Source organism: Rattus norvegicus, chromosome 2, assembly GCF_036323735.1.
Source record: "Rattus norvegicus strain BN/NHsdMcwi chromosome 2, GRCr8, whole genome shotgun sequence".
Lineage (NCBI taxonomy): Eukaryota > Metazoa > Chordata > Mammalia > Rodentia > Muridae > Rattus > Rattus norvegicus.
Genome location: NC_086020.1, coordinates 174,715,757 through 174,738,791, shown reverse-complemented (window position 1 = coordinate 174,738,791; position 23,035 = coordinate 174,715,757). Strand labels below are relative to the sequence as shown.

Below are 23,035 nucleotides of genomic sequence, written 5' to 3'. Positions count from 1 at the left end.
TATGACTCCTACTACCACCATCAACACTCAAATGACCCTTGGAATTAGTTGTATTCCCTCCTCCCCACTCCCCTCCTCCCCATTTGATCATCCCATTTCAACCCCCCCCCCACCTCTCTCTCCACGTGGTGGTTTGAATATGCTTGACCCAGGGAATGGCACTATTAGGATGTATGGCCTTGTTGGAGTAAGTGTGGCCTTATTTGAGGAAGCATGTTGCTGTGGGGGTATGTTGGCAGAGGAGAGATGTAGAACTCTCAGCTCCTCCTGCACCATGCCTGTCTGATTGTTGCCATGCTCCTGCCTTGATGATCATGGACTGAACCTCTGAACCTGTAAGCCAGCCCCAATTAAATGTTGTCCTTACAAGAGTTATCTTGGCTATGGTGTATTTTTATAGCAATGGAAACCCTAACTAAGGTTTTCATATCTCCATACCTATGAATTCTATTTCCCCTTCCTTGTGAGATTCTCCCTTCCCCCCAGTCCCTTTCTCTGTATCTAACCTCTAAGGTTATTTTTAGGAAGCATTTCCTCAAGTTCAGCCATCTCAGGAACAAGTTCCACTTACTGGCAGGATCAAAACTAAGTTCATTCTCCCAAGCCCTGAACCCAACTCTTATCCTGTTTCTTCACGTGTTTCATGTTTGTCTGTTAACCAGCAAGGGATGTAAAGAAGGGAGATGCTTTTACCCTGTTCCCTAAACCAAGGCACACATCATAAATGTGTTGCCTGTCTTGATTTAATTGATGTCATGCTGCTTGCCCCTCCTTTGTTCCTTCATCACTCTACATTCCAGTTCAGAGTCCAGGAGGGACCTGACAGCAAAAGTTGATTCAAGGATCCTCAAACCAGGTGACCCGGAGAAGTCCCAGTCATCAATGTTAACCCCTGTGTCAAAATATGATTGGTCAATGCAACAGCCCATGCTATCCCCAATGCTTTAAAAATATTGTGTTAGCAATCAGGTGCATCCACAGACAGCAAAAGGGACTCCGAGGACAATGTTGACAATCGGGCATCTTCACAACCTGCTCCCAGGGACCCTGTGAGAAGACACATCATTAGATGCCCAGAGGCCCCTGTTTCATGTCCTCTTGAGCATGAGCCAGGGCCCCAATAAGAAGCTGTTTTGCCTTCCCCTATCCCTTCCTCTCTTCCTTCCATCCACAGGTAGCCTCTATACCTCTTCCTCTTAATAAACTCCTCACATGAGACTTGTTGCACGGTGTGATTTTTGTCAGAACCTGCCGCCTGCTTCCATCAGCAAGATCTCCCTTTGGGAATGAGATCCCAAAATAGCTTCCTGTCTGCACACACAGAAAAAAGCTTTCATTTTAAGCTTCACTTTCTGAGGTGAGTTTTCGTGGCTTCCACCCCGAACCCAACAGTTACATGATTCTGGCCTGTCTAGCAACAGCTTACAAAGTAACAGCTACATAAATACATACCATATTGTAGGGAGTCTGGGTTATCTCACTCTGGGTGGTTTTTTCCCCTAGCTCCATCCATTTACCTCTGAATTTCACATTTGTTTGTTTTTGTTTATCTTTAATAAGCAGGATAATATTCCTCGTGTAAATATGCGGCAATTTCATTATTTATTTTTCCCTTGACGGACATCTAGGATATTCCTACTTCCTGTCTATTCTAAGTGTTAGCATTCTGTCTAAGCTCTACCCCACAGTTACCTGGCAACAGCTAGGTATGCCTGACACTATAAAGGGAGCTGCTTGCCCTCCCCACTCAGTCTCTTGTTCTTGCTCCTGCTTCCTCTTGCTCTCTCTTGCCCCTTTGTCCCTTCTTGCCCCATTCCCCTCTCCCCTTCTCTCCACGTGCTCATGGCTGGTCTCCTCTCCTCTCCTCTCCTCTCCTCTCCTCTCCTCTCCTCTCCTCTCCTCTCCTCTCCTCTCCTCTCCTCTCCTCTCCTCTCCTCTCCCCTCCTCTCCTCTCCTCTTCTCTCCTCTCCTCTCCTCTTCCTTCTTCCTCTCTCTCTCTCTCTCTCTCTCTCTCTCTCTCTCTCTCTCTCTCTCTCTCTCTCGTCCCTCAGGGGGAAGGGATGCCTAGCATGGACCCTCTGAGGCACCCCCTTTCCCCAGACCTCCATAGAACATAATCTCCCCTCTCCTTATCTTTTTTATAACACAACAGTAAGTAGACCAGCTACGAACATGGATAAACAAGTGTCTCTGTGGTAGGGTGTAGAGTCCTTTGGATTCATGTGCAAGATTGAGTGGTATAGGTAGATCTTGAGGTTATTCCCAGCTCCATGAGAAACCACCACAGTTATTTCCACAGTGGCTGTACAGGTTTTCACTCCCACCAGCAGTGAATAAGTGTTCCCTTTTATCCACATCTTCGCCAACATGAACTGTCTTTTTTGTATAAACTGATCTTGGCCATTCTGGATTTTTAAGTTGAAATCTCCAGGTAGTTTTGACTTGCATTTCCCCTGATGACTAAGGATGTTGAACATTTCTTCATGTGTTTCTCAGCCATTTATGTTTTATCATTTGAGGACTCTGTTTCTCAGAGTCTAATGTTATCATTTGGGTTCTGTATCCCGTTTTGTTGTTGTTGTTATACAGAAGCCTGTAAAGCTCTCTTCAGAGGTAACCTCCCCTTGGCTTCTCACATGTCTCTGTGGAATACCACAGGGCAATCTGATAGCCAGGAGGAACGTGTGAATAGATGAGCATTTTCAGGAAATATGTTCAGGTGGTAGCTCTGAGCCTTCTAACCTCTAAAGCTCCATCCAGGCAAGGCCTGGTGCTCCCACTTACACAACCCTGTCCTTTAAATACAGCACACAGTAAAATAAAGTTGTTCACTCCTCCCTTTCATTCTCTTTTCTTCTCTTTCATTCTTCCTTCCTTCCTTTCTTTCTCTATTAAAAAAACAAAAAACAAAAAACAAAGAGTCTGAGTGACTCTGCCTGCGTGGTCATTGATCTTTGTCATGTCCAAAGGAAACTTTATGTCCCCAAATTCTGGCAGTTAGACAAAAGCCAGCATTCCTCAGGAACTTGTGAAGCAGGTTCTACTCTATAAAAGGAGCCATTTCCCTTAGTAATGGCAAAAGGGACAAATGGTGTGTTGGAGTTAGGCCTGGATCTTCCTCCTACCCCATGCTCCAAGATATAAAACTCAGACTCAAAATATATTTGCAAGTACCTTGGCCATATAGCTCTTGTCTGACTAGATATAATGTAAAACATCACATTTATTCTGGCCTATATCCTGCCATGTGGCTGTTCACCTGTGCTCTCTGTCTTCTCACATCTTTCCAGTGAGTTACTCCTCTGGCTCTGTCCCAGAAGTCTTTTCTCTTCCCGGATGTCCCACCTCTATTTCCTGCTTAAGCCATAGGCCATAGTTTTTTTTAAAGATTTATTTTATTTATTATATATAAGTACACTGTAGCTGTCTCCAGATACACCAGAAGGGGGCATCAGATCTCTTTACAGATGGTTGTGAGCCACCATGTGGTTGCTGGGAATTGAACTCATGACCTCTGGAAGAGCAGTCGGGTGCTCTTAACCGCTGAGCCATCTCTCCAGCCCTAGGCCATAGTTTTTTAATTGACAGGTGATGCCTCCATACAATACACACAATATTCTCTCTAAAATGGCGCCTATTCGAATACCAAAGCAAACATCGGCCTCCATGTTTTCTCAGTATCACAGGTACATAGCAGCCCCAACTCTACACTTCTCCACCTCATGAGCTTCTCCCCCTCAGCCACTCCCTTCTCTTTAAAACCCTGCTGTTCCAGCTATATCTTGACTTCATCTCTCCCTCATCCTCTCTCTCTCTCTCTCTCTCTCTCTCTCTCTCTCTCTCTCTCTCTCTCTCTCTCTCTTCAGCTTCTGCTTCTATCATGGCCAGGTCCAGTCTGTGGACCATGTTCAGTCTACTACGTTCTCTCTCTGCTCTGAACTCTGTTAGATCCCTCTGACTGTTCTCCGTCTCATGTCTACAATAAAACCTTCCTCTTAGCCATGTCACAGAGTGCTCATGTCATCAATTTTTGTGCTCTTCTCTTCCCGGAACTCCAAGTTTTAGCCTTCAATGTGCTGGATATGGCTATTTTCAATTGGGTTATTTGTCTTCTTGAAGTCCAGTTTTTTTAAGTTCTTTATATATTCTAGATATTAACCCTTTAAGGCATGTGTTAAAGACCTTTTTCTATTTTGCAGGCTGCCACGTTTCCTGAAGGATGGCATCCTTTGCCATACAGAAGATTTTTGGTTCTTAATATTAATTGTTCTCAGTACCTGTCTATTGGTGTCGGAAAGTACTTTCTGTGTCAATGAGTTCAAGACTATCCCCCACCTTCTCTTCTATGAGATTTAGGGTATCTGTCCTTACATTGAGGTCTGTGATACATGTAGAGTTGAGTTTTGGGCTGGGTAATGACTATGGACCTATTTGCCTCCTATATGCAGTCATCTAGTCTACTGCACCCTTAGTTGAAGATGCTTCTTTTTTCCAGTGTGTGTTTCAACCTCTTTGTCAAAACTTAGGTGTCCGTAGGTATGTGGGCTTATATCTGGGTCTAAAATTCCATTAAAATGTTTGTTTTTATGCCAATAGTATGACATTTTTATTACTTTAGCTCTGTGGTACAACTTAAAAATCAGAAATATGGTATCTCCAGCATTTTTATCATTCAGAGTTGTCCTAGCTATCCTAGGACCTTTTGTGTGTGTGTGTTTGCATATGAAGCTGTCTTTTCAATTTCTGTGAAGGATTATGTTTAGAATTTTAGTGGGGATTGTGCTGAACCTGCAGACTGCTTTCGGTAGGGTGTCTATTTTCACTATATCAGTCTTTCCAACCCATGAGCATGGAAAATCTTTCCATCTTCAGTGTCTTCTTCAACTTCTTCATTCAATGTCTTAACATTTTTTTTCCATTTTCTCTTTTTCAGAGCTGGGGACCGAACCCAGGGCCTTGTGCTTGCTAGGCAAGCGCTCTACCACTGAGCTAAATCCCCAACCCCTTAACATTTTTACTACATAAGTTTTTCACTTGCTAGGTTAGAATTATCATGAGATATTTTATTTTTCCTGAGGCTACTATGAAAGACAGGTTTCCCTGATGTCTTTCTCAATCTGTTTGTCATCAGTATGGGGAAGGCTACATGGAATGTTCATCTTGGATATAAACTCAAAGAAGCTTGCCTACAAAGAAAGGCGGGGGGGGGGGGGGAGGAAGAAATCTATAATAGTGAGAGTGAGCTGACAAAGTGACATTGGACTGTTCTGGTTCTATGTGCTGGGCAATGTTTTCTAACATCCATGAGGGGCCTGTAGACTGCCATGGAATGATGAGAGGTGACAATGGAAAAAAACAAGTCTCCTAAGTACAATCCTCTGTTGTTCATAAGGTCTGCAACAAAAGCATAAGGACATTTCTGTCTTACGGCCATGTTTGGGGATGAGAATCTTTGAGGTAGTCTTAGATTTAGAAGAACAAAAGGTATCCAGGAGAAATTAAAACCCTAGGCTTGTGAAATGTTCTGGTTTGAGAATACATTTTGTTGTCTATATAAGGTGAATCACAGCTAGTAAATTAAAAACTGACTAAAAATCAAGAACTATCCAACTGATACTCTAAGGGCTCTGGCAGAAGAACTTGTGACACAGTTTTCTTTTCAAATTTTTAAAATATTATATATTATTATATATTAATTATGGTTCCCCTCCCCCAACTCCTTTCAGATCATTTCCACTTGCTCCACCCTACTAAATCCACATCCTTTCTTTTTATTTCACACTAGAATACAAATAATCATGTAATAATAATAATAATAATAATATAAAATTAGATAAAGGAAAAACATATAAACCAGAATAGGACAAAACAAACAGATCAAAGAAAAATAGAGAAAGCTGCAGAAACATATAGAGATACAGAAACACACAAATTCACAAAATAAATAAATAAATAAAAACTCAAAACCAAAAACCATGGTATATATGCAAAGGACCTGTAAAGTAGAAAAAAGAAAAGACAAACCCCAACAAAGCATTATGAGACTAAGAACCTCTGAAAATGCCATTGCGTTTATTATCTGTCAGCCATCTACGGCTGAGCAGGCCGTAAGCATGGCTTGTATACCCAGTGAGACTCCACTGGAGAAGGCTTATTTCTCATTTGTGAGTGGTTATCAGTTGGAGATAGCTCCTGGTTTAGGAATATGGACTTGTGTCCGTGTCCCCTCACAGCACTGGGTCCCAGTGGGTGCAGCTTGTGCAGGCTCCCTGCATGCTGCCACACTATGTGCGGGCTCAGATGTGCAGCTGTCCTGCTGTATTCAGGCCTTGTTTTCTTGGTGTTGTCCATCCCCTCTGCTCTTACATTCTCTCTGCCTCTTCTTCTACAGGGTTCCCTGAGCCCTGAGGGGAGGGGGGATTTGGTAGAGACATTCCACTAAGGACAGAGTATTCCAATGTATATCACTCTCTGCCCATTGTCCAGCTGTGTAAGCCTCTGTATTTTTACTCTCATATACCGCAGAGGGAAACTTCTCTGATAATGGCTGAGCAACTGATCTGTGACTATAGCAGAATGTCATCAGGAGTCATTTTATTGGTACATTCCTTTAGCAAAACAATAGTATTTGGGTTTCCCCTATGTCTCTGGCCTATCCAGTCTTATACAGATTGTATAAAGGCATTTACATGAGGAAACAGAGAACTCTAACAAGGCTTTCTGCGAAGATAAAGCCATGATAGAAAGGACAAGTTGTATTTAGAAAAAGAGTTAGAAAATACTGCCTGAAAATTCACATCCCAAGAACTAAAGGTGGATCAACTCCAGTCTGCCCTTGGCTGTTTGGTAGAGATCATGACCTTCTCTTGAACCTTGGGCTTGGGCCATTGCCCTTACGTGACTGATGGCCACAAATCAATGGAGGGCTGTGGCTAGTGACAGGGCCTGGTTTGCCGGGAGTCAGGCGAAAATGCCTATCGTCCCTTTCAGGATCACTGGGAACCTTTGCTCAACTGGGAACCAGGGTGCCTTTCACTGTCCCACAGAAACTCCCTGGACTCTACACTCTGTCCTACCAGTAATCCTTTAGTCAGACCACATTGTGCAGAGATGCAGATGACCAACCTGTACATCCTGGCAGTTACATAGTTCAGGCCAGGTAGCACAACCTAGCCTGCTGTGTCTACCTCAGACACACAGCCAACACAAGAGGCATATATGCCTATGTCACACCATAAAAACATGAAAGGTCAAGACAGTTTGTACTCCTCAAAATCTACCAGTCCTATAGAAATGCTCTCCAGTGAGAATTGCCCATAGGAACCCCAGAACACAAAATGTTTTTTAAAAAGTTATAAACATCATCAAAGACTTCAAGAAATTAAAGAAGACACAACTAGCTCAAGGAACATAAAGAAAATGAACTAAAAAAAGAATAAAATGCCTGAGATATTCAAGAAAACACAAACACAAGGGGGAATGTAACAGCACAGATAATCCAGGGTTTGAGAACCAAATTCAATAAAGAGATAAAAACATCGAAGAGAACGCAAGCTAATATGAAATGGAATTGAAAAACACAATAACCCAACTAGAAAACTCACAGGAAAGGCGAACAGGTAAAATGGATCAAACAGAAGACAAGACATCAGGACCTGGAGATAAAGTAGAGGAGTTAGGCCACACAAAGAAAGAATTGAAAAAATTTAAAAGACACAGAAAAGGAACAAGCAGAAAATGTGGGCACTGTGAAAAGACTGAATCTTCCAATTATAATCATAGATGAGGGAGAAGACAAGGCACAGACCAGGTCTTTAACAAGATCACAAAAGAAAACGTCTCCAAACTAAGGAAAGACATGACCATACAGATGCAAGAAGCATGCAGAGCCCCCAGTAGACAAGACCAGCAAAGAAATCCCTTATGGCGATTATTACGATTAAAACACTAACTGCACAGAACAAAGAAGCTATTGGAAGCTATGAGAAAACACAAGCTACATATAAACCAAAACTCCTCACAATGATACCTGATTTCTCAATGGGAACTTAAAAGCCACAAGAACCTTGAACAATGGATTCCACGTTCAAAAAGACCGTGACTACCAACCTAGACTACTGTAACATATAATGCTGTGGTTAAAAAAGAAAGAAAACCTTTCCGTGACCTGATTATGCTAACACAATTCTATCTAGAAAACCAACCCTAAGCAGAATTCAGGAAATAACACTTTGGACTAAAGATAGAGATGAGTACAGTGAAGGGCCTCTAGAAAGAAAAGAACTGACGCTATCGTTATTAAATTTATAGAACAACAAGAACACAAAGAGCAAGCAAACAAAAGCTTCAGAATGACTGTAACATACACCTCTCACTAATGACTTTAAATGTTAACGGCTTTAACTTTTCAATCAAAAGACAAGCTTGGCTGAATGATTTAAAGCAAAATCCATTTTGTGCTGATTACAAGAAACTTACCTTAGAATTAAAGATAGATGCAACCTGAAAGCATGGGGAAAAATCATTCCACTCAAATGGATCGAGAAGCCACCAGGTGTTGCTCTTCTATCATCAGAGAAAATAGACTTCGAGCTGAAACTAATGAGAAGAGACAAAGGGATAATTCATTCTAACTAAAGGTATGATTAACCAAGAAGCCTTTATAACTCTGAATATATATGCACCATACTCTAGTTTTATGGAGAACCTTCTACTGAATTAAAGACAGATGGATGTCAATCATTAAGAATAAGCAACTTCGGGGTTGGGGATTTAGCTCAGTGGTAGAGCGCTTGCCTACGAAGCGCAAGGCCCTGGGTTCGGTCCCCAGCTCCGAAAAATAGAAAAGAAAGAAAAAAAAAAGAATAAGCAACTTCAATACTCCCACTTTCTCTAATGCACACAAAAGATCATCTGAACAAAACAACAAAGAAATGACATTGAATATCAGATGGACTTAAAGATAATGAACACCAAAGAATACACATTCTTCTCAGTAGCGCACGAAAACTTCTTCAAATAGACCAAATCCTGCAACACAGGACAAACCCTAAAAGCACTCAGAAAAATTGAACTATCTTTCTGCAGTCTACCTGACCACGATGCAATAAAATGTAAAATAGACATCAAACACAGCTCTAATTAGTTCACAAACTCATGGAGATTGAACTACTCACCACTGATGAATGGGTCAAAGATAGAAACCAAAAAAGAAAAAATTCCTCAAACTAAACAAAGAAAACAAAACCTCAGTCCTCCTTCTTTGTCTCTCTGTCCTTTCTTTGTCTCTCTGTCCTTCTTTGGAGTGATTCTTTCACACTTTCAGACAGTATCTTTCTATCACTAAAACAGTCTTATGAAGGAAATTCATAGCTCTAAGTTCCCACATTTAAAAAACCAGAAATGGGGGCTGGAGAGATGTCTCAGTGGCTAAGAGCACGTCTACTCTTCTACTGGAATCAGGTTCAATTTCCTGTACCCACATGCAGTAACAGCCTTCTATGTCTCTGGGATCAGGAAAATGTCTGACTTCTTCTGGCCTCTGCAAGGTGCACAGACATTTATGCAGGCAAGACACCCATATAAATTAAAAGCATCTAAAACCCATATAGATTAAAGAGTTCTTGGACAAAGAAACAAAAATGGCTCCCAAATATTTCAGAAAATGTTCATCCTCCTATGTTGGCAAAAGGAAGATGCAAATAGCAACAACATTGAGATTTCGTCTCAGTTAAAACAGCAAAGGTGCGAGATGCAGCTCCCGGCTGCAGTTCTGAAGAGAATGTGGAGAAAGGGAGCCCTTATTTATTCCTGGAGAGATTATAAACTGGCAGCCACTCTAGAGAACGGTTTGGACAATTCTCTAAAAGCTGAAAGTTCACCCAGCACATGACCCAACCACACCACTGCTTGGCATATGCTCCAGGGACTTAACCCTTCCTCCACAGACACTGCCCCAGCCGTGACTGTCGCCGTTCACCATACCTATGAAATGGAAACAACCTACATGCTTTTCATCTGACAAAGGAATGATGGAGCCGCAGTATATAACCACAACAGAATACCACTTAACTATAAAGGAAAACGAAATCACAAAGTTTGCAGGTAAATGAGTAGAACTAGGAAATGTTACACGGAATCAGGTAAACCAGACCCCAAAAGACAAGTGCTGCGTGTTCTCTCTTCTCTCTTTCATAAACTTGATTCCAAACTTGAGCTGTGAGCATATAAGTTCGAGTAACCACAGAAACTAGGAAAGGGAAAAGGGGTCCAGGAGAGGATGTCTTAGAGTTCCACTGCTGTGATTGAAACACTAGGACCAAGAGCAACTTGGAGGGGAAAGGATTTATTTTTTTTTTCTCTTCTTTTTTCGGAGCTGGGGACCGAACCCAGGGCCTTGTGCTTGCTAGGCAAGCGCTCTACCACTGAGCTAAATCCCCAACCCCAAGAAAGGATTTATTTACATCACTGAAGGAGCAGGCGCTGCAGCAGAGGTCATGAAAGCGCTCTACTTTCTGGCTTGCTCCTCACAGCCTGTTTTCTTACAGAACCAGGACCACCAGCACAGAGGTGGTGCTGCTCCTAGTGAGCTGGACACATCAATCACCAATCAGGAAAATGCACCACAGGCTTGCCCACAACAGAGTCAGATGGGATGTTTTCTCAAGAGAAGATCGCTCTTCCAAGATGATTCTATCTGGTGTCAAGTTGGCATGAAACCAACCAACACATAAAGGGGGGGGGTAAGGGGGACACTGAATACAGGTGCTATGAAAGAGGGAGGGAAAAACAAGGAGGGGACCTCTTACTTGAGAAGGGGTCAATGCACAAGGAGAGAGGGACATGTGGGACAAATAACACTAAGGATGCTTGGAAAAGCCTTAAGGCATTGTGTTGCTTTGCATTTACCTAAAATGACATACAATTTGTGTAAGCATACAGGCATGGGGTTGTTGGTAAGGGGAGTCCACACATTATAGGCTGTTACTATTGTCCTACGTCACCTTTTAGAGGTTGAAGGTAAGCCCTATTGCTGAAGACACAGAGCTCGGAAGTTTCCAGTTGGATCCAACCTGAGAGCTTCCTCCCTGAAGGCGTTTATAATCTCAGAAGGTGCCATTCAAGCTGCCAAGGGAGTCACTCCCACATGTAAAGTCTATGAAACACGGCAAAAAGCAGCATGACAAGATCTCTCTGAAGACACAGCACTGTCACTCATATCTTGGTGTTAACCAGCAGTTCACTAATAGAACAGACGGTCCACTCATGCCTAGTACTGGAAACCTAACAGACTAGCTGGGGCTACTGAGGTCATTGATCTCAGAGAACCTACCCCGACCACTGTACTAGATCAGCATGATCCCTGGCTGTGTTCTAAACACATATCCTTATATCCACAGATAAGAGTAGCACCCAACCCACATCAAAAAGCTTCTCTTTGCAGCAGACAGGTAACAGTTCAGGGAACCACAAGAGGTCAAAGTGCAAACACCAACTGATCATGGGGTGAGCAGCCCCAGTGGACAATCTACAATACAAATCCTTCACCTCGAACTCAGGGAGCATCATGGAAGAGGAGACAGAAAGAATGTTTGAGACAGAGGACACGGGAATGGTAGGGCTATGTCCTAGGGATGATGGAGAAGCTTCATCAATGACACCTCAACAAAATGGCTACCCAAACAAGTTCTGAACAAGTACAACACCAATGCACAAGGCCCTGCCTCTAGATAAAGAACTGAGAGATGTTGAAAATGAAAGATGTATTCCTACCCCCCAGGGAGGGAACAGTAACTACTAAGTGGTTATCCAATACAAGCAGTAAGTTCTGACATCATTTACTTGAGAAAAGCACCAAATGGACAGAGGGTAGCAGTGTTTGTATATGTGATAGTGCGTGCGTGTGTGTGTGTGTGTGTGTGTGTGTGTGTGTGTGTGTGTGTGTGTTTAAAGCAATAATGAGGAAGAGGCCAAGGAACTTAGAATGAGTGGGGGTAGGGGTGGCATGGGAGAAATTGGAGAAAGGAAAAGGATGGAGGGAAAAGATAATTATATTGTAATAAAATAAAACAAAATATTTTTAATTAAATAATTATTGTTTTAACCATTTAGTTTTTGTTTTTTTTTAACAAAACTTTTCAGTGTCATGTCAAACCATTGGGAGCAATATCCAGTAAAGTAAGGGCTAGTGGATCAGAGCCACCTCCAGAAGCACAGCCTAGAGGGAGAAGCTTGTCCACTAGGACTTAGAGTGGGGCACAGCAGGAGTGAAGTCTTAGTGAAGGCAGAATGGGAGGAGTCGGGTTAAGAAATGTGATTCTTGTGTTCTGACAAGACTCCAGCTAACTATAGCGAGGACAAAGAAGGGGTCAAACTGACATTTCTGTAATTACAAGGCCTATGTGTTAGGAAGAAAGACCCCCCAAGCATAGCCCCCGCCCAGGGTGTGGAGACTGACTAGCTTCCCTGCCCTTATTCACACTGCCTGGGGAGCTTGAGAAGGCTCTCCTGGGAGAGTTACATTGGAGTTTGAAGTCTGAGTGGAAACTAGGCAGGGCTTGGAGGCAGGAGTTCCTCAAGGGGTCTATCTGTGCAGACCACAGTCAGGAAGAAGCTGCATCTAAGGGACTGAAAGTATCTGAGGCTGAGGTAGATTCCCAGACAATGCTCCAAGGCAAGCCAGAGCAGGGCCAGAATGATCCTACAGGCTGGTTTGTTTGTTTGTTTGTTTACTTCTCATGAAGGTATTTCATACAGTTGAAGAAAAAGGTTGTGGTGATGTTAATGGTAGACATAGAGAAGGGACCCACTTAGGAGACAAGACAAAAAGACAGAGCAAAACATACAGTGGGGTGACTAAAAAGGAACGAGGAAGATGCTATCAGGAGGCTGCGACAGTCCGATTTACGAGGGACGACTTCTCCTTTCTCACGGTAACTGAAATTTTGAGCAACTGTTTCTGTCACTGATTGTTTTAAGCATGAGAAATTGGGAATAGCCATACAAACTCACGGGCACACCCTGCAATCTTATCTCTGTTCTCAAAAACAAGAGGTTCGTTCTTTGCCAGTGAGAGGGAAATGCGCCTGTATGCAGGTGTACAGGGCGCGTGTTTTCACTGGGCTGTAGCCTTTTGAGTGGGCACATCGCGTCACTTTTAGCTCATCTCCACATCAGACTGCCACAAGTCTTCGATTTTCTCAAATCATGACATAGTACAATATATAGTACAATTAAAATATGCTTGTACTCTCCCAAAACGGAGTCAGGAAAGCCAGAGGTAAGGCAAGGGAGAACAGACACCTGGGAAGAAGAGAAAGAATCTGACCAGGGAAACTGTGGAGATATGAAAGCCATGAAGGAACTTAACCCACCTAGTCCTATTCTCTCAATACACCACTGTGAGAATCACGTCTATTATTATTATTATCATCATCATCATCATCATCATTGTTATTACTAATGTGATACTTGTGGAGATCTGGGAGGAGCCAAACATGTAAAACAGAGCACCTGCAGACAGTCCCTGCTAGCTAGACCAAAACTTTCCTTCTGTCGTTCCCCTTGCATTTTTAATACCATCGGAGTTGTAACACAATGGCAAACAGTCTCCACCTCACTCTTTAGCATTAAAGAAAGACGGTTGAGGAAAGTGGTTTGTGAAGGATACTCATTAAAGCTGCACTCTGGCGGCGGCAAGGGGAGTTGGCTTTGTAAAAGAGTAATTTACCAATCAATTGTGCCCGTGCCTCCTTCCGGGTTTGGTAGGCTCAGTGCCTAAAAGCCACAGAGCCCCATCAGGCGGGGAGCAGGGTAAAGTGCAGAAGTCGGAGCCCAGGGCTGTGTAGACCGCCGGCACTATGCTGTACCTACCGTGCCTGTTGCTGTGGGCATTCCCACAGGTCTGGGGACAATCCGAAGGTGAGTAAAAGCGCACACAGAACCAGCTGGGGAAAGAAGGGAGAGAGCCTGGCTGGAATCGCTGTGCGGTAGTGGGCGGGTGGGGGTGAGAATCGCTTCCTGCCTTTCAGCAACAAGTGGGAGGTACAAAGTGTGGATCAGGCTCACAACAAGCACAGTACAGAACTTCGCTGAGCCTGCCACTTCTCAAGCCCACCTAAAGCGGTGCTTTTTCCTCCTGCAGTCTATCTGCTGATTCGCTATGTCCTTTCGTTTCCCATTGTTTCCAGTCCAGCAGAATTACACCTTCCGCTGCCTGCAGATCTCTTCCTTCGCCAACCGAAGCTGGTCCCGCACAGACAGTGTGGTCTGGCTGGGGGATCTGCAGACACACCGTTGGAGTAATGACTCAGACACCATCAGCTTCACAAAGCCGTGGTCCCAGGGCAAATTCAGTAACCAGCAGTGGGAGAAGTTGCAGCATATGTTTCAAGTGTATCGAACCAGCTTTACCAGGGACATCAAGGAAATAGTCAAAATGATGTCACCTAAAGAAGACTGTGAGTGGAGGGATGGAACCCTGAACCCAGTGGGCAAGAGTGATCCAGAACCTCGACTGGATAACTGTGGGCATACATGATGAGCTTCTCTCTGTGCACCCTTCTGATTTTCACTTCTGTTTAAAAATAATCTGTGTCCCTTCTAAAAATAACCCGTTTCTGCCCTAGATCAGCCATGATCATTTCCCAACACCTAACTATAATCTTCATGCCAACTTCTCCTTTCTTCCAAACCCTTAATTGCTCTTTGGTCTCCACCCACTCCTCCTTACAGATCCTATCGAGGTCCAACTGTCTGCTGGCTGTGAAATGTACCCTGGGAATGCTTCAGAAAGCTTTTTACACGTAGCATTTCAAGGAGAATATGTCGTGAGATTCCATGGAACATCCTGGCAGAAGGTCCCAGAGGCCCCATCTTGGTTAGATTTGCCCATCAAAATGCTCAACGCTGATGAAGGAACGAGAGAAACAGTGCAGATACTCCTGAACGACACCTGCCCCCAGTTTGTCCGTGGCCTCCTAGAAGCAGGGAAGCCAGACCTAGAAAAGCAAGGTCAGCCTGCTATTTTCACCCTGGTTCTCCACTTGGATCCATCTAGGTTTTTTCCATCGCTGTCAGCTGTAGAGGAAGGGCAAGGCCCAGGAAGAGATGATTAAGGCATGCAGGATTTATTCTTTTCACTGACATTCTTGGATTCTATAAATTGAGTTAAATAAACACTGGGGATAAAAGCTAAGCCATGTGGTATTTGAGACAGGCTATATCAGCTGAGCTCAGGTTGTTCTAGAGTACAGAGGAGGGCTACCGGAGGCTCAGATGAGGGTAGCGGTATCCGGGATGGTCTTCCTAGTCAGAGGGGTAGAAATAGATTAAACTTATAGGCAATTTCATCTCCAGAGGTGGGCCTGTGAGAATCATGAACTTGATAGGTGCCCTGGAGCCCCTAATATAAAAATTCTTGCTTTAAGACACTTTCTTATTCTCTTGATGGGTACAGAGAAGCCAGTGGCCTGGTTATCCCGTGGCCCCAACCCTGCCCATGGCCATCTGCAGCTGGTATGTCATGTCTCTGGCTTCCACCCAAAGCCTGTGTGGGTGATGTGGATGCGGGGTGACCAGGAGCAAGGGGGTACTCACAGAGGTGACATCCTGCCAAATGCGGATGAGACATGGTATCTTCAAGCAACCCTGGATGTGGAGGCTGGAGACGAGGCTGGCCTGGCCTGCAGGGTGAAGCACAGCAGTCTAGAGGGGCAGGACATCATCCTCTACTGGGGTAAGAAAGAACTGCAGCCTGGGTTGCCAGTGAGTAGAGGTGCCCTTCAAACATGGAGTGAGAGTGGAACAAACCTACTTTCAGAGGTGAAGCTTCTATTAAAGAAGAGAGAGAAGGAAGGGATTCTAGATAAAAAGAGTTGAGATAAGATGCACTATGTATAAGAAGAAACCCAAAGGATCCAGAGGACATGGCAAATAAAGAGGTTCAGGAAGATCCATCCCCTGGTCGAGAGGACCCAGGACCCCAGACATAACTGTAGTATATTTGGGTGCATCCTGAGTGAGCACTGGTTACTTTGCTCTGGGCGCTTCATTTCAACTCGTCACTTAGCTTTGAAGCAAGTATTGTTATTCTGACTCTGAGAATGAAGAGTTGCTGCTAAGAGAAGATAACCACCCAGATTCACACAGAAAGGGCTGGAAGTAGACAGATTCACACTTGTTTGGATAGCATGTAGCCAGATCCTGACAAGAGATGGTCAATCTAAACTCATGAGGAATAAAAAAAGGGGGGATATACTTTTAAGTAGAATAGAGAACTTGAAAAGGAGACAGGTTCTTTGTTGAGAGTTACATTGTATTCTTCCAAAACAGGTGGCAGACAAGTATCCCCGGTGTTGATCTTCTTGATAGTAGGCGTACTGGTTCTAGTGGTGTGTGCTGTGGCCTACTATATCATCAGGAAAAGGAGACGGTAAGTCTCCCATGTCCATGTGTTCCTTTCCTCCACAGCCCTCCTTTATTCCTTCCTTTTCTCTCCTAATGGCCTCTCTCTTCTTCCAGCTCCTATCAAGACATCATGTGAGATTTTTACCCCTGCCTCTCCTGAAGTTCAGACCTTCCAGGTTCTAGGACTTCAGTCCTTGTCTGCTCAGAAACTGAGGATAAAAAAGAGGAATCCTGAAGAAATGAAGAGCAACCAGTACACCCTTTTAATATTAATTATAAGAAATCAATTATTTAAATGATTTTTATAAGCTTGGGTAGTTCAGAACAAACACAACTGCACATGTGTGTACCTGCCAGAAACAAGCTGTGAGCAGTGTCTCGTGGGATTTGTACTGAACTAGACAGCACGCTTCCTGCCCAAACAGACACTTTGGGGGTTGTTGGCAAGTGTAAAGTCCAACACCAACACGACTGTACTCTGTATTTTTCAAGATAACGAGAAAAATGGATTTGTGTGTGTGTGTGTGACATATAGCTTTGGGGTTTGTTGGCAAGTATAAAGTCCAACACCAACACGACTGTACTCTGTATTTTTCAAGATAACTAGAAAAATAGATTTTGTGTGTGTGTGTGTGTGATACAAGTATTTTAAAAAGTAAACTCAAATATTTACAAATGATTACTACCTTAAATACAAAGCTGCTGACTGATGATTACCCCAAAGGCTTCTTCCAGTGTGTGGTCTTTTTACAATGTTTGTTCTAATTGTCATAATGGCCACTTTAGGGCACAGTCTCCATTGAAAATGTGCATTAATGACTGAAAGGTGGTTTCTCTTTAAAATAAAATTAGGATGTACGATGAAAAGGTATCCTTAGGTTTTACTTGGTGTAACAGTATTTTAAAATGAAAAGTCACAGTATATATCTATTTCCTTGAACAAAACCTACTCTCCTTGGGTTATTTCTCTCAAACACTGCTATAATTTGTATCCAGAATGGATCCCAAGGTGCTGGAGAAGGAACTGAGAGTTGTACATCTTGTTCTGAAGGAAACCAGAAGACTGTCTCACGGGCAGCTAGGAGGAGGGTCTCAAAGCCACTCTCATAGTGACACACTTTCTCCAACAGGGTTGCACCTCCTAACAGTGCCAGTCCCTGGGTCAAGCATATTCACTCCACAAGGCCTACCCAGGCAGGGAAGAGCTATTAAGCTTCTCTGTCAGATTATAATATAGAATGTACTAGTTACTAGTTGGTTTTTGGGGTTTTTTGTTTTGCCCACTTTGGTTTCAGTTTGTTTTGTTTTTTCTTTTTTCTTTTTTTCGGAGCTGGGGACCGAACCCAGGGCAGGCAAGCGCTCTACCACTGAGCTAAATCCCCAATCCCATTTTGTTTGTTTTTAAGACAGGGTTTTTCTATGTAGCCCTGGGCCAGGTTGGCCTTGAACTCAGAGAACTATTTGCCTCTGCCTTCTGAGTGTTGGCATTAAAAGCATGTGCCACCTCCACCCAAAGTCACCTGTATTAGTCAGGGTTCCCTAAAGGATGGATATTAAAGTTAGATTTATTAGAGTTGTTTATAGGCTGTGGTCTGGGTAGGCCATAATGGGTGTCTACTGATGGAAAGGCCAATCATCCTTGGTTCTGTCCAGGAGACTAGTTATCTCAGCAGTTTCAATCTGGTGCTAGGGTCCTAGAAGATTCCTAAAGAGCTCCTGGTCTTTAATCTGTGTTGGAATCCCAAAAAGTAGGTTCTAAAATGAGCAAAGGAATGCCTCAGAACCTTGATGGATCAATTTGCCAGTGTGCTGGCAAGAGAGTGGGGAGAGAGAGGGGATGGCAGAAGGAGGCCCATAGCTAGCCTTGCAGGCTCATGCTGTAATTGGAAACTGAAAGTCAGGGATGAGGAAAGTGTAGCAGCAAAGGAAACCTACTTTCTTGTGGTAATGAATACAAATCTCTCTGCTTGAGTGACCGGTGCATGCGAAGCATGTGTGTTCAGTGCAAGTGTGCTCAATGCAGGTATGTTCAGGGCAGGTGTGCTCAATGCAGGTGTGTTCAGGGCAGGTGTGCTCACTGCAGGTGTGTTCAGGGCAGGTGTGCTCACTGCAGGTGTGTTCAGGGCAGGTGTGTTCAGTGCAGGTGTGTTCAGTACAGGTGTGTTCAGTGCAAGTGTGCTCAATGCAGGTGTGTTCAGTGCAGATGTGTTCAGTGCAGGTGTGTTCAGGGCAGGTGTGCTCAATGCAGGTGTGTTCAGGGCAGGTGTGTTCAGTACAGGTGTGTTCACTGCAGGTGTGTTCAGTACAGGTGTGTTCAGTGCAAGTGTGCTCAATGCAGGTGTGTTCAGTGCAGATGTGTTCAGTGCAGGTGTGTTCAGGGCAGGTGTGCTCAATGCAGGTATGTTCAGTGCAAGTGTGCTCAATGCAGGTGTGTTCAGGGCAGGTGTGCTCACTGCAGGTGTGTTCAGGGCAGGTGTGCTCACTGCAGGTGTGTTCAGGGCAGGTGTGTTCAGTGCAGGTGTGTTCAGTTCAGGTGTGTTCAGTGCAGATGTGTTCAGTGCAGATGTATTCAGTGCAGGTGAGTTCAATGCAGGTGTGTTCAGGGCAGGTGTGTTCAATGCAAGTGTGCTTAATGCAGGTGTGTTCAGGGCAGGTGTGTTCAGTGCAGGTGTGTTCAGTTCAGGTGTGTTCAGTGCAGATGTGTTCAGTGCAGATGTATTCAGTGCAGGTGAGTTCAATGCAGGTGTGTTCAGGGCAGGTGTGTTCAATGCAAGTGTGCTTAATGCAGGTGTGTTCAGGGCAGGTGTGCTCAGGGAAGGTGTGTTTAGGGTATGTGTGTTCAGTACACACACACACACACACACACACACACACACACACACCTTTAAATAGAAAGTTTCTAGATTGCTTTGCCCTTTTGTTCTTTCAATTTACAAAGTGTAATAGGTAAACTAATGAACTTTTTCACAAACACTAATTTCCCCTTGAGGAGAAATGACTTTACTGTGTTATCAGGACACTTCAATTCGAATCTCTGTTTTAACGAGTTTCAGTTAGTTAACACAAATACTAATAGAAAAAAAGAGCAGTGGTTTTGGGTATCAGAAATCTAAGAACAACTGAAAATGCTATTATATATTAATTCACCTCATTTAAAGTCATTTACATGAGTTTTATGAAAATACATCATGTTAAGTATTTCCACTAGTGGTAATTTTATAAAGCTCGTGAAGAAAATTTGTTTAAATCTTCTGTTCTTCAAAATGAGACTTTTTCTTATATCCTGTTTCTCCTCATACAAAAACAAAGCAGAAAAAAACCCCAAAACTCCACTAAGAAGAGAAGATACTGTCCTCGAATACTAAAATGTGTTGAAATATTAGGAATATTAAGGCCCAGACTGATCCTTCTACACTGAAATATCTTTTGAAATTACAACATAGCAAAGGTTCTGGGTTTAAAAAAAAAAGGTTATTGGTGGACCAGCCTGACAAGATCTTAAGATTAGAAGACATTGTATTACAAGGTCAAAATACGTTCATTTTTGTTTTCTGTAAAACTTGGATTTGACCAGATCTTGGCCCATCTTCTAGAATTTGACATGTTCCATACCCTACATCCTGGAATCCACCCTTATAAGATGTTCTTCCAAATAATTTCTAAATGTTCAGTCCAGTTCCTATGTAACCAAAATTCCTCTAGAAATTCCTGAACCCATGAAAACCCCACAGTCTTACAGTTTTAGGAGCCTATGTAACCCCTGCTCTCTCTGTGTTCAACGCTACTTTTCAAACCCTGCTTCAGGGAGATATCCCTACCTGTCAGAAAAGGAAACATGGATAATTTGACTAAAGAATTTGGGTAATGGTCTTTACTCTTGTTTGCCTGGATTAAGCCATTTGTGATACAAAAGAAAGTATATGATATTAATCTAATGAGCAATATACATTTTATTTTAAAATACTTTGAAAATTAAGTTAATTTGATTTAGCAAGTAAGTTTTTCAAACACACTTTTCTAACTTGTTTAACTCAAGTGAATATTTTTTATTAATTATTTTATTTATTTACATTTCAAATGTTGTCCCCCTTCCCAGACCCCCCTCCACAAGCCCCTTACACCATTCTCTCCTTCTCCTCTAAGAGGTTGCTTGCCCACCTACTTACACCTCACTGCCTCTAGTATCCTCTCCTTCTCTGGGGCATCAAGCCTCCCCAGGACCAAGCTCATTTCCTCCCACTGAACCCAGACAAGGCAGTCCTCTGCTACATATGTAGCAGGGTGGGAGACATGAACCAGCCCATGTATGCTCTTTGGTTTCTGGCTTAGTCCCTGGGAGCTCTGAGGGGTCCAGTTAGTTGATACTGTTGTTCTTTTATGGGGTTGCGATCCCCTTCAGTTCCTTCGGCTTTTCCCCTAACTCTTCCACTGGGGTCCCCAGACTCAGTCCAGTGGTTGGCTGTGAGTACCTGTACCTGGCTCAGTCAGGTGCTGGTAGAGCCTCTCAGAGGACAACCATACCAGACTCGTGTCGGCAAGCATATCTTGCCATCAGCAATAGTGTCGGGGATGGGTCCCAAGGTAGGACTGTCTCTGGATGGCCTTTCCTTCAGCCTCTGCTCCATTCTTTTGTCCCTGCATTTAGACAGGAACAACTCTCGGTTACAATTTTTAAAATAGGTGAGTTTCACCATCCTTCAACTGAGGGGCCATGCCTAACTACTGGAGGTGTTCTCGTCAGGATCTATCTCCCTGCCGTTGGACATTTTGGCTAATGGCATCCCCACTGGGTCCTGGGAACCTCCCTCACTCCTGATGGCTGGGACTTTCTAGTGCCCTCCCAAACCCCCCCCCCTTTCCCTACCCCATACTGCTGCATATTTCTAGTCATTCTCCTGGCTTTCTGGGATTTTCTCCTCTCTCGCCCCATACCTTATCCTGCCCTCTTTTTTCCTCTCCTTTCCCTCTCCCACCCATGTCCCTCCCTCCCTCTCTCTTCTGTGATTATTTCATTTCCCCTTCTAAATGGGATTGAAGCATCCACACTTGAGCCTTCCTTCTTGTTAAGCTTCATATGGTCTGTAAATTGTACCATGGGTACTCTGAACTTTTTGGCTAATATCCACTTATCAGTGAGTACATATCATTTATGTCCTTTTGAGTCTGGATTACCTCACTTAGGATGATATTTTCTAGTTCCATCCATTTATCTTTAAATTTTGTGATGTCCTTGTTTTTAATAGCTAAGTAGTATCACATTGTGTAAATGTTCCACATTTTCTGTATCCATTCTTCCATGGAGGGACACCTGGGTTCTTTCCAGCTTCTGGCTATTATAAATAAGGCTGCGATGAACATAGTGGAGCATGTGTCTTTGTTGTATGTTGGAGCATCTTTTGGGTATATGCCCAGGAAAGGTATAGCTGGGTCCTCAGGTAGTTCAATGTCCAATTTTCTGAGGAACCTCCAGACTGATTTCCAGAGTGGTTGTACCAGTCTGCAATCCCACCAACAATGGAGGAGTGTTCCTCTTTCTCCACATCCTCACCAGCACCTGCTATCACCTGAGTTTTTTATCTTAGCCATTCTGACTGGTGTGAGGTGAAATCTCAGGGTAGTTTTGATTTGCAGTTCCCTGATGACTAAAGATGTTGAACATTTCTTTAGGTACTTCTCAGACATTTGATATTCCTCAGTTGACAATTCTTTGTTTATCTCTGTACTCCATTTTTTTGGTTCTTTTTTTCGGAGCTGGGGACTGAACCCAGGGCCTTGCGCTTCCTAGGCAAGCGCTCTACCACTGAGCTAAATCCCCAACCCCTCTGTACTCCATTTTTAATAGGGTTATTTGATTCTCTAGAGTCTAACTTTGTGAGTTCTTTGTATATTTTAGATATTAGCCTTCTATCAGATGTAGGATTGGTAAATGTCTTTTCCCAATCTGTTGGTTGCCATTTTGGCCTATTGACAGTGTCCTTTGCCTTACAGAAGCTTTGTAGTTCTATGAGGTCCCATTTGTCAATTGTTTATCTTAGAGCCTGAGCCATTGGTGTTCTTTTTGGGAAAATTTCCCCTGTGCTGATGTGTTTGTGGCTATTTCCCACTTTCTCTTCTATTAGACTTGGTGTATCTGGTTTTATGTGGGGGTCTTTGATCCACTTGGTCTTGAACACTGTACAAGGAAATTAATATGGATCAATTTGCATTCACCTACAGGCAGACTGCCACTTAGATGGGCACCATGTGTTGAATATGCTGTCTTTTTCCCCACTGTATAGTTTTGGATTCTTTGTCAAAGATCAAGTGGCCATAGGTGTGTGGGTTTATTTCTGAGTCTTCAATTCTATTCCACTGATCAACCTGTCTGTCTCTGTACCAATACCATGCTGTTTTTATCACTATTGTTTTGTAGTACAGCTTGAGGCCAGGGATGGTGATTTCTCCAGAAACTCTTGTATTGTTGAGAATTGTTTTTGCTATCTTGGGTGGATTCCATATGAAGTTGAGAATCGCTCTTTCTATCTATGTGAAGAATTGAGTTGGAATTTTGATGGGGATTGCACAGAATCTGTAGATTGCTTTCGGTAAGATGACCAGTTTTACTATGCTAATTCTATCAATCCATGAG

At 43.3% G+C, this 23,035-nt stretch overlaps 1 protein-coding gene and 1 non-coding gene across 2 annotated transcripts; both read left to right on the top strand.

Annotated features, from left to right (window-relative positions):
* The first annotated feature begins 8,757 nt into the window (after positions 1 to 8,757).
* Positions 8,758 to 8,838, top strand: Trnar-acg (transfer RNA arginine (anticodon ACG)). The gene has a single exon. It is a non-coding gene; the product is annotated as a tRNA-Arg (tRNA).
* Positions 8,839 to 13,762: 4,924 nt separating this feature from the next.
* On the top strand, positions 13,763 to 17,270 carry Cd1d1 (CD1d1 molecule). The gene is given in 6 exon segments (NM_017079.1): positions 13,763 to 13,920; positions 14,190 to 14,459; positions 14,734 to 15,012; positions 15,458 to 15,736; positions 16,333 to 16,432; positions 16,522 to 17,270. Coding segments are annotated over 6 exon segments (1,011 nt in total). The 5' UTR covers positions 13,763 to 13,859; the 3' UTR covers positions 16,544 to 17,270.
* The last annotated feature ends 5,765 nt before the right edge of the window (positions 17,271 to 23,035 follow it).